General features: G+C 43.7%; 1 protein-coding gene across 1 annotated transcript in view; it reads left to right on the forward strand.

The window, feature by feature from the left end:
* MYLK3 (myosin light chain kinase 3) overlaps positions 1–12,847 on the forward strand; it is a 529,860-nt gene that overhangs the window by 155,572 nt on the left and 361,441 nt on the right. Inside the window, exon 3 of the mRNA XM_069607066.1 lies at positions 10,210–10,630. Coding sequence (XP_069463167.1) covers positions 10,210–10,630 — 421 coding nt within the window. The remainder of the gene's footprint in view (positions 1–10,209; positions 10,631–12,847) is intronic.

Raw genomic sequence — 12,847 nt, forward strand, 5'->3', positions numbered from 1 at the left:
GTGAACACCTCCTTCTTTCCTAAGAACATTTTCCCCACACTTCTTTTTGTATTTAGCGTAGGGATTGGCTTAAGGTAGCCAGGTTAGTGTTTATATATAATTTAATTTCCTGATAGTATTTCGTATTTAGGCTTTACAATTATTGCCTAGCGTTCTTGTTGTCAATTAGGTCAGATGTTCACTAAGTAATAAAAACTTCTATCCCACCGCAATCAGCAGATGTTAGGGAAATTACTTTGGGCCTTATATCTAGGGCCCACATATATCAATCTACTTGACTTCCAAGACCTTTCTTTTGAGTTTCTGACTCTACAAGCGAGAGAATGGATGAATAGCCCATGTAACTCTCTAGAAGATGCAAACTGGTTTAAAACTGCAGTAAACACCTTTGATAAATACACAATAAGGGATTGTCCACACAATATATCTGCACAAATGTATTCTTTATAATAAAGTTGTTCATAGGAAATAAATACAAAATATTTATAGGTGAGTAAATCAAATAGCGTTTCAGAATATGGTAAAATCACTGAATAGTGATTTTACAGGAACATGAAATGTTAACACAAGAGCACAAATAACAAGTAGACGTTTTGTGAGATTCACAGAGTTCAGAGAAAACAAAATGCCCATAAATGCCACTGTTACTCTGTGGGCCCAAACAAATCAATCGGCAAATGTGATCCGTTGATGTAAATATGATGTCTGCATATGGGCCCTAACGAAGAAGACAGAGCCAACAAATACCTCAATGGTGTGCAAGGACCCAGAAGGCAAGGTCCAGTCACAGAAGTTCACTCATCCCTTTCCAGGATGGGAGATTGCAGTGATGAGTAGTGATGACACTAGCAGCTTTTGGTTTTGGGTGGGCGTCTCCGCACAGGGGCCATGAAAGACTTGATAAGACGCCCAAAGGGATTGCGGAGAAGAAAATAAGTCAGAACCATGCCATTGAGGAGCCTGTACAGTGATGGCCTTCAAGCAGCAGTGGGATGGTTGTGGTTGTTAGCCAATTGGGTAAGGTCAGCAAATTAAGAACCAGACCCAACAGGAAAGGACCAGTGATCCAGTACCCCCTGAAGATGTTCTGACAATATAACTGAATATCAATGAATTGAAAGCAAAGATACTGCAATTGTGACCCAAGCCTGGCATTACTGCTCTCAGTTCAACTAAATGGCAGCAAGACACACTACTAGAGATTTCCATGGTGGGCGAATGGTAGTAGAGTCCAGCAACACAGTCAAATTGTCGAACAAAACAGCTAGCAGTGGCAACAACCGAGCCAGGGAGCCAGACAGATATGTTGCTCGGATCCAAGCATCAAGCAATATGGGCTACCCATAGAAGTTGGATGGACAGGAAAATGCCTCCAGGCCAACACCCCACCTTATTGAGCTCCACCTGATGAAGGAAAAGGAGCACTGAACATTATTCCTCCTGGTAATCAGAGAGTGGTTCTTGAATGTCAAGTGTTTTAATGTCCAACACATGCTGGTGCAGAGCTTCTGTCATCGCCCGTTGGTCAGTCTTCTCTTTGGATTATGTTGGATCAAATCCCAGCACCTGACAAAGTTTATTGCACAGAGAGTTAGGTTTTATGCCAAACCAGGAGGTAGATGGCCAGCCTAACCACCAATCACACACTCATACACCATTAAAACACTTAGTGGCACCCAATCAGTGCCAGCCATCGCACACCAACCTTCCTGGGCATTGCTAGGGCAAACTCAGGGGATGTGGATTCCTTAGGACTCCCAGACAGTCACTTCCATCAGTCATCAAGAGGTACAACCACACAGTCCCCCTTGGCTGAAGCTCAGATTAGAAAATGACCTACCTCATTATTCCTGGTTTCCACACCATCATTTGAAAGAGCAGCAAAGTACGACTGCTGGCTTACTGGATTTTACAGCACCTGAGATTATATTTTGATAACTTCCAGGAGGAAGAGGGCCTCTTATGAGCTAAAATAGGTACAGCTTATAGAGCCACTTAATATACACTGATGTCAATTGGAAACAGTACAACCGTCTGGTTACTGACCAAGGGAGGGACGTTTGATGGTAGCCCCCACCTTTGGGGGCCATGCATGTTTCCAAAGTGCCACTAATGTACAAGTCCTGTCCTCATGGATAATTGGACTGCACTCTCTGAGGACACATTGTCAGAGACTAGCTGAACACAATAAAACAATGTGGTAGACTTCAAAACTGGACACAATGGGGTCATTGCAAGTTACAGGCAGAATGAGTACTAAAACAATGTGGCTCATCACAACTTGCTGGTATCCCAACGGTAATTACGCCAGGATACAGGTAAATGTTAATACTGTTACCGGCACTCAGTCCGGCAGAATTACCACTGGATTATGACTGCCGGTGACATGGGTGAATCCCCATTCCATGGGGGGATTTTCCAGTATTACCAGCCCTGGAAACACCAGGGCTGGTAATACCAGCAAATTTTGCCGGTAGGGTGGCAGAATGACCTCCAGCTCTTAGCTGGAGGTAATTCCTCCACCCCACCGGCAAACTTGTACTTGGCTGCTGCAGAAACGAGTCGCTATACGGTAATACCGGCACATTAATTCTGGACCTGCAAAGTGGTAATTAGCCCTGTATTTAGGGAATGAAAGCACTTACTAAATAATCCTATTCAGCCAGCTTCCAGTAAGCTTTTCCTCAAGGTCAACTCATTCAAGGTCATCTCTTGGGAGGGAAGCATACCATACACAAGGTCACTGTAACACAAGATTACATTGAATAATGGAAGGTTCATACAGAGATATTATGAACATATATTATTCATCTTCTGTTGCAGGAAAGAGTTGATGAAGTTACAGGCAGAATAATGATGTGTTCAGAAAATCTTCGGGTGTGTCTTTTGATTTTCTGATGACTCAACAATGAAATTTCAAGCGATGCTGTGGAGCGGAAGGAATGGGTACCAGTGCCTTTGCAGTCTTGACCTTAAATGTGCATCAAAACTGCAAAAGTGCTTTCTTCTCTCCATTGTCAGGACCGGTGCAGTGACCCAGGTGAACAAGGATTTGAGAGGGCACTGTGTCAGAAAAGTTATGTTAGTCTTATGGTAATGTTTACCTTAAAATACTTTAATTAGCGTACAATGGACTGACCTGCTTCTGATACAACCGCCAGTGATGAATGAAAGAATCTCCCTGTTATCCTTATCAACCCGATTCAGTAATATCAGGGTTGCAGAGACTCCAGGGAAACCCTCAAGGGGGGGAAAAGCCTGTTGTCCTGGAGTGTTTGTTTATGTGGTGTCCGCGGCTCTTCTAAGTTGTATTCCGCAAGGAATCTTTAACGCGTGTAGATGACAAGGGCTGAAGGAGTTGTGACTTGCAAGTTAGCATGCTGCAGGAGAAGACAAGAGCAGAATGAAGTCAGCGTGCAGCACTCAAGGTAAGCGGCGAGGATTCTCTGATTATAGAGGAGATTTCCTCTGTCTTGGAGCGGGAGGCATGCGAAACAGCAGCTAAACGAATTGCGATTGCAATCGCAAGGAGCAGTAGCAGTGAGTTCTGAGAATGAGAGAAAGACTGTGAGCACATAGAGTTGAAATGAGGAGGAAGCAAGACAAGAATTCAAGGATAGACAGTAGTAGTAAGAGTAATGGCCTCACAAGCGTTCAGCTGAGAAGTAGCAACGCCCCATGGCTCCGGTTTCCCCTGTACTTGAACATTTCTCCAACTGCAGACCGATGCTGTAGCTGCAACAGTCATTGTTTGGCACACCTCCACCACTAGAAAGTTACATGGCACTTCGGCAGCCATGTTGGGAGGAATAATATACAGGGAACAAACCCTCCTCCAGCGATACCAAAACGCCTGCTGGTGGAACCGGGATGTAATACATCCCCTTGGTTACAAAACAAATCCTTAAATAACCACAGGACCTTATCATCTCACATGGTTGGCTAGTGGATCATCTCCTCATGACAAGTCCTCAAAGGAACAAGCAGCAAGTCGCTCACGGGGCAAAGTTACTTGAGCTGGAAACCTGCCTGCTACCAATGGGACAAGGGAAGATAGTACCATGATTTGGCCTCCCTCTAGTCACTGAAGAAGTCTGATATTTGGATACACTGGTAGAGCTTCACCATCAGAAAAGGTCTTTAAGGATTTCACGTCTGGCAGAGCTTCTTCATGATTTGTCTTTGTTTGTCAACACGCCTCCTAACGGATGACAAGGTATAGGTGCAGACCTTTGGGTTAAAAAGGAATCTGGGATCTGTAGAGCATCTCATCCCCCAAATGACATGGCTACCAGCACATTCAAAATGTGCAGGCCTCTTCTCTGGCTTTTATACAGATGTTGATTCAAGGTTGCATTAAGACAAAATTCATGCGTCTGGCCATATCTGATTTGGCAACTGCAGCCCTCACTCTCTAAGGCAGACAGGGGCCATGCCCATATATGTCATCACCTGTTTCCCACTCACTTTCAGGGCACAAAATGAGGCTGTCAGATTCAGTTATGAATTTACAAAGGGATTTTGGTTCCCTAGAAGTCCACCCCTGTGGTAAAACAAGCTGTACCCTATGATAAATTACAAAGTCTACCACCAAACTATGGCGCCCACACAGCTATTTGTGCTAGGGCACTTGTACAGGGAGCAGGTCATTTCTTGGACACCTTACATTGGGAGGTTTTAGGTCTTGCATGGGTACATACAGGATTTGCGTCCCAATGAGGCCTTTTGTGAGAAATAATCATAGAAATGTCATTAAGCCAGTCGAAGAAAAAGTACAAAACATGGGCAGCATGCTCCAGGGGTGCAAATTAAGACATTTGTCCTCACTGCAAGCATCACCCATCTTGTCAACTATAGAAGTCTATTTGCCAAACACATTGGGCAGATGAACATTGTATATTCTGTGAACATAAGTAAATATTTTTAACTTGTACACAATAGTCGCATTCCCACCTCGTCTGCTCTAGAGCAACCACTTTTCTATACCTTTCACCTTTCTCACACCCATTGCTACACTAGTTAGGAGCACCAAGGCCCCACCTATAGCCTTAGCCCATGGAAAATCATCTGTTTGAAGGACATCCTTGCAGTCCGATATGCCTCAAATCCACCCTTGCCAACATATGCTGCATAAAGAAAAAAACAAAGGACTGCTGGATAACAGGAGGCCTTCACAAGCTTGGCTCGCTGTAAAATTTTCAACACTGTAACCTAGTGACCACAAGGACCTCAAGCAAATCTGGAGGATCAATTACAATTAGCTGACAAAGGTGCCTATTAACGACAACTTTGGATCTACAGGGTGGAGATAGGGATGCTAAGAAAGCACACTAAGCAGACAACAGTGGGCCTCAAACTTATGAGCATGGTGGTAATTCAGTGGTAAATCCGCTGAATTACCGACAAACTCTGTGACTGTTACTGCCACTTGGTCCTGTGGATTTACCGTAGGATGACGAGTGGTGGTATGTGTGGTAGGTCAAGAGAAGAAGACGGACCAAATGGTGGCATGTCAAATGTGTTTCTTTAATCAAATGATAAAGAACAGGCCTTTCTATCCCTATTCTATGGGTTTTCCCTACCTAACACAAGACTAACTAGGGTGCTCATCGTCAATAGTGTAGTCCAAAGCAAGAGTCCATCCTCCATCCAAAACTAGTCTATCCTGACCCTACCACTAAGCAAAACAACAAAGAAAGTCCAAAATTGCTGCGTCTCTGTAACTTGCACTATATCTATATCACTTTCTCTACTGGGATGTTGTGATCTGTTTTCTTCACTTGTCTTGGTACTGGGATGAGTATGTTCAACCCAGTAGTTATCTTTAGTCTTCTTTGTACTGGGACGAGTATGATTGGCCCAGCAGTTTTCTGTACTGGGACGAGTATAAATATTCCAGTCGTTATCTGAAATCGTCTTAGTACTGGGACGAGTATGATTGGCTCTGTGTCTATCTTCATTTTTCTTAATACTAGGACGAGTGTGATTATCCCAGTAATAGTTGGCACTCTTCTTAGTGCTAGGACAAGTATGATTGGCCCAGTGATTATCTTCACTCTTCATAATACTGGTATGAGTATGATTGGCCCAGTTATTATCTGATGTCTTCTCAGTACTTGGGCGAGTATGATTGGCCGAGTGTTTACCTTCACACTTCTTAGTACTGACACAGGTAGGATTGCTACGCTCGTTACGCTCTTATTCGTAACTCTGAGCTGTCCAGTTATTGCAATTATAGTGTTCGCCCTTCTCCCTGGGTCTCCCGCTCTCCCCATTACCTCCTTTTGAATGGGGCTGCGTCACTGGGTCAGTGTTCACCCCTTCTTCCCCGTGGGTGCTCTCGCTGCTCCTTACAGGGAATGCGTCAGCAGTCTGAGCGTACTAAAAGGACCTCATGGTCCACCTCTACTGGGTCACACCACCGCTTCTTCTGACCTCGAGTATGCATATATGGCTTCCTGCCCTCTCCATGCTTTCTTATCTTGCCGCCTGGTCCCGAGTTTCAGCAGCTTCTTCTTCCTTGCATGTTTGAAACTCACAGGCTTCAGGTCCTCTGGACATTAGTCCTGCTTCCCTTTTAACTTGCAGTAGCTGGGTCCTCCCAAGTGTAAGACCGTTGTTCTTTCTTCCTTTCTCTAAAGCACTCATCATTACTCACTCGTTCTTCTTCTTCTTCTCAGTATGGTTGGCTTCAAAGTGTGTGTTGTGATAACCATTACAATAGCAGACAGTGGTTTGTTCAGGCTGATTTGTCTGAGGCCCTGATGGTATAAGGGGCTCATATGAAAGGGCAGTAGGGAGTTCCTTGAGGGAACAGGAATCCTTGTCCCCATGGGGGAGTGTCTCCCTGTGGGGTCCCACTTACTGCCACCCCTAGGAGGAATACCACGTATCGGGCTCACCTCACTAGCCTCACAAGGAAAGGCTCCCCCTGGGGGAGAAGTGACTGAATTCCTCACTTCGTCACTTAGGGTGGCATTAATCTCCATGTTTGGTATCCATAGGACTCAATGGGGATTTTGGAGGAATTACTGCTGGTGGTAATTCTGCATTGGAAAGTCTGACGATTTTTTGGGCGCACAGTGGAAGATTTACCTCAAGCTTTTTGCTGCAGGTGAATCTTCCACAATGCCACCAAACTCATAGTACGGCGGTGTGTTAAAGTGGTGGCAATGGAATTACTGCCACTTTAACGCCACTTTTACCTGCACTGCTGTACTTGTAATGAGGCCCATTAAATGCTCACAATACCCACAAAAGGAAACATTAAAACCAATCAAGCAGTTCATTAACCTATATGGCTACAACACTATACTGATCATATTGCCACAATTGTTCTATGCAACAACCACTCACTTAACCAACAAAACCTTGCATATCCACGACCTCATGAACATACACTGGTATATGGTGGAAGAGGGGTTTGCAGGAAACACTTCACTGATTTGAAAAATGGTTATGGGAGGATCTGCATCCTGGTAGGTAGCAGATTTACTAGGTCACAAGCATGTGTCTCCTTTGCAGAAAACAACGTACACAGCCGAATCGAGAAGGCAAGGTCCTTGATGATTTTGCCCTCTATGGGCAAGCTGGTGAAGGGAATGATGGGTACTTGGCAAGGTAGGCATTTAGATATTTATTTGTTACCCTGTGATTTGAGGGTGAGGATGTGACTAACACTGTTTACTTTCTCTGGGTGTTGGTTTTGGAATGAGATAAAAGGAGGTTAGGGAGTTCAGCTTTGTGGGCTTGCCGTACTCTCCTCATGATTACACATTTCTGTGATTGCATGTTTATTTCTTTGTAAATTACATATGCAGTCTTTTACTTGGAGATTTTTCAAATCCCTTGTTAAACATGATAGGCTTCATGTATCACTACCCACTTTTTTGTTTTGCATATGACTTCCGTGTCTACTATATCACTTGCTCACCGTGGAGCTACTGGCATATAGGTGTGACTTCTGTGGTGCCTTGGCTCTCCTACCATAATCTTGACCTGCGTTTTCCATATATAGTTCCTGGATGGTGATTACAATTTCATGGACTGTTGGGGGCTTAAAGTTTCATCAGTCATGAGTGTCATTAAAAGGATGAAAGTGGACATGGTCCTCTGCAGGAAGCCCAATTGCTAGATGAAGATGTACGTTGTTGAAGAAATGTGTGGATGTTAGGGATGGCTTGAGTAAAGGGGACTCAAAATCTAAATGTGTTTCAATACATTTTCTCAAGAAGGTAAGATGTAGGCTAAGCTACTAAAATAAAGACTCAGTTGGAAGATTTGTGCTGGCAAAGTGGACTGTTATACAACAGTCCTGTATCAAGGTGCAGAGCCCACAGAAAAACCATCGACTTGATAAGACCTTCCTCCCAACATCACGGTACAGGATGAAAGAAGACAATTACTGCACCACAAACATATGTGAAAAAGGTGGGGGGCTAAGCCACCACTTCTCCTGAGCTGTGAAAAAAGACTAAATGAAAACAGAATTAAGCTAAGGGAGATCACAGTAACTCCTTACCTTATCATGTATCTGCCTACATAGCAGAGTACCTGTATGATGTAGATACAGTCTGCTTTCACCTAGATGCCATGTTGGAAACACATGCATTGAGGGAAGTACCCAATGGGGTATCCAAGGCTGGTTCAGGGCAATACGGAATCCAAAAGCAATTCATTAAACAGCCGAAGTCCAAAAATCATAGGAAGCAGTTTCAAGTCCAAAACCATAAGCCAAGACCAAATCCAAAAAACGAAATCCAGTGGACATTCCAAGGTCACTTGCACAGACTCCAAATGGAATATCCACAAGGGTCCAGAAAAAAGGGGTCCAACGACAAGATGAGAACAAGCAGGAATTAGGAGCTGAAGTGGACTGGGGGACAGGTCAGAAGGCAGAAGAAGTCTGGAGTCCAGGAAAAACACACTGAGCCATGCAGCAACCCCCAACACGGAACATTAGTTGAGAATCTTGGCAGAGCGTGTACTTTTGCTCTATAGTCTACACCAACAAACCTTATCTAGGCTTCCTGAACTATTTATCGAACTGTAGAGATTCAAAACTCAGCAGCCATCCTCCTGTGAGACTGGGAAGATGGGAACACCACCCCAGTACTCTGGTTACTTCACTGGCTTCTAGTCAAATGCCACTGTGAAGACGTTGGTAAACTATGTGCCAAATTGGAAGCTACAGTCCACTATGGCAGCCTTAGTAAGTGTCCAGATTTTCATTAGGAAACATCGGAAAGGGGCTTATTTCACAGACCTAGCTACTAATTTATGGAGGCCCATGCTTATTTTAAACCAGGCCTGAATAGTACTTCCTCGTTCACATACATATGCCTCTTAATCTAACTGTTAAGTGACTGTATCCAATTTACATTCTAGGACCTTCCAGCCTGGCAACCAGCGTTAATTTATGATCTTTTTTACCAACACATTTGGATCAGATTCACTCATTTTCTTTTCAAGACAGACTGGGGCAACAAGACCTTTCACCTGACTTTAGGCGATAGATCAAACTTCCATAATTACAAAGCACCTCACCCTAATAATATCCAGGAACTTCAGCCTGGCAAGCCCCATAGCTCCATGACCTCGCTATCTTGCTCACACTTCTTCTTTCCACTTTACATTACAACCACCAAACACTGTTCCGAAATACCAACTAGTTCACCCTACCCCTGCACACACCAACGCCATCCAAACTCTACACCTCTCCCACAACCACCCTACCCATCCTCACTCTCAGGGTAGGCGTTGTTCAGAGTTAAAGAAACAGGGTACCTACAAGTATACACATACCCCAAGTGCCATCATCACAACTCACCTAGAGACATATATTGATACACAGATAACTCATTATAATCTGTGCTCATCAACATTCCAGGTTTTGCATCATGCCTCTTCCTCTTCTCCACCTTACTTCCCATGTTCCTCTTTCTCTCACACAACTTAGCACCAAGACGCCACCAAAATGGCAGAAATTGTGCTATGCAAGCCCAGAATACATGAACATTGCGATGGTTATGATCAAATTGCGCAAGCTAAAAGCTGTCGAAATGTCTACTCGATGTCAGGTTATTGTTTCCAATCAGTGTGCGTGGAATTTCTAATGTGTTACTCCAAGTCATGAATAGTTGATATCACATATCAGGAAATGTTTTGAATATGTGAATGAATGGGTAACATATATTATTTTCTATTTAGAAACCAAGAAAGGGAAGGGAGCTGATCACAAGATTGAAAAATGTGACAAGGTTAAAGCACGTGATTCCCAGCTCCTAAATGTGGATTGTAGAACATCGGTAGAAGAGAGGAAATTATCTTCTGATGCAGTAAGCCATTCCAAGACCTGCCAGAAGCAAAGTGATTCAAGTCGACAAGTGATAGATATTGACCGGACCTCTACAAAGCAAGATCTTGAGAAGAAGCATGATTCTGGCAATAATGGCAGCAGTGTGGCAAGGACAGAAGAGAAGAAGCGGTTGGAAGACGACACTCCACAAAAACATACCTGTGGTGAAATAGAGGACACCGGAAGGGTGGCTCCTACGCCCAGCAGTAGCATCTCGGAAGTCCTTCAAGTAACATCCAGACCTTCAACACAATGTGATTTTGTGCGCCCAAGGTAATCCTACCCATCAAAAGGTCATATCACAATGAACAGTCCGCTAGTATTGTACTTGAGCGACTGTGATATATTTTTTGATATGTTTTTATTTGATTCTCTTTTTCCACTGATCCCATTGCTGTCTAAGTTTCAAGTCACTTGCAAGAGTCTGCAACCAATGATCTTGAATTCTATTGTGCATGCTAGTGTTCAGATTATAAAGGTATACGTCAAGGTAAGGAGTTCACATAATTTAACATGTTCCCATTTTATGCTAGTCATACATTTAGTTGCATGTAGACTTCCAAACACCCCAAGCCTGTATTTACTATATATCAATAATAGACATAGAAATATATGTATTAATTAGTCCCAATGTTAATTTGCACAACTACATCAAATGCCAAAGGTTTCCACACAGTCTGCATATGCGAGATATACGCTGAGAATATGTTTTCCTTACTCCAGCATACATTGTGAACCTTCACCGACCTCCACCCAAGGTTCTGTCTTAGGACATTCTTGTGGTGGCAGCATTTCACATTCTGTCACTTCCTAACTTCTAATCTAGTGCTCATGCTGTGGGCACACTGACTCTCACATGCCTCAAGGTCTAGGTCAGAACCAGGGAACCAAGTCAAGTTTTCTTTTTTTTTTTTTAATCTACCGTATTTGTCAGGGTTCCTTGGAGTGCAAGATGCCAGTTTTGTGACGTGCCACAGACAGGGCACCTTTGGGATCAGACTGAAAAAAGTTTGGTCTCCAAAGAGCTTCATTCTCAAGAACGGAAACTAAGCAATTGATTTGGAAACAGATCAGATTTTCCAGATGTTTATTGGCTATCCTGAAAACTTGAAATATTTCTACCTTGTGGAGGCTGTCTGACTCTCAGGGACCTGCCTTACCAGCTTTGATTCATGAGTCTTCTCTAGGAAGAGGTAGGCCGATCCCCTTGAGCAGCCACGACTAACCCCAATGAATACACATAGACAGAAGAGCTCCCCAAAGTGCTGAAGGTCCAGGAAAAAACCTCCCTGGTAGGGAGGAAAAACCTGAAAGTGCTCTGATGGTTCCAGGGTTCTTCAGCTCTCCAAAACAGGATCAACACAGGCAAACGAGCCAGAGCACAAAGAAGTGATGCAGAGTTCACATTGGATGAGAGGCTGAGCACTAAGAAGAGGAAGAAAGGTGCCAAGAACATAATGATGAGCACAGAAGGAATACAAGGCAAAGATTCAGGAAAGAAATGTACAGGGACATGGCTATGCAACAAGTATGTTGTGATGCATCACCCTGCCATGAGCGAATGTCTTCTTCAGTGTTCTGCATCCTCTGGTAAGTGTGGTGGCCGTCTTTGTTGATATCAGACGTTATGTTCATGTCTGGACATTGCCGCCATCTTCAAAGAGGACTAGACCGTATGCAGCGGTTCATGGTGCAGAGAACACACTGACGGCCAGCAGACAGAACCACCGCCAGCCCTGCCACAGCGATATAAGGTACATGCTGACATTGTTGTGAACCATATGTACATGATTACAATAATGATTTGGGCGGCAACAGTGTATGGTCTTAAAAGTCACAAATGGGGCCTTTTGCTGTATATGTTTTTCCCACTGTTGGCAATTAAAAGAATGGAGTGCAGTAGTAAAGGCAAGCCTTGAGAATGTTACAGAATCTTTTGTTGCTCTTTTCATTTTGTGGTGCTAGACTCAAGTTGTTCCATAATTTGGAACCCTGTAGAGCAATTGCTTTGCCCCCTTATGTTTGACTCTTTTGAAGCTCGTGGGAAGAGAACCAAACTTCCATGAGATACTGTCAAATGGGCTGCACTGATGTATTTCTGGAAATACTGGGCGAGATAACTTTGGGCTTCTTTCTCTAAACACTGATGCACCAGGCTGAGCTTCTTTAGTTTGATGCTTGGTTTTACTGAAAGCAAGTTAAACGAGTTGAGAGCCAGAGCCATGTGGTCCCACAGTTTGAGTCACTTATTCTGTAAGAATATATGGGCCTCATTACGAGTTAGGCTGTAATTTCCTGGTAATACCACGGCAGTACCACCAAACTCGTTTACAGTTACTGCCACTCGGTAGCGCAAATTTACCATGGGATTATAAGTGGTGGCAAGGCAGTGTAAATCCTCATTTTTGGATTCTATGGGACTTCATAATGATTTTCGGGGGATTTACAGAGAGCAGTAATTTTGTTGTGGTAAATGCACTGATTTTAGGT

The sequence above is a fragment of the Ambystoma mexicanum genome, chromosome 1p (assembly GCF_040938575.1).
Source record: "Ambystoma mexicanum isolate Mex_15411 chromosome 1p, UKY_AmexF1_1, whole genome shotgun sequence".
Classification (NCBI taxonomy): Eukaryota; Metazoa; Chordata; class Amphibia; order Caudata; family Ambystomatidae; genus Ambystoma; species Ambystoma mexicanum.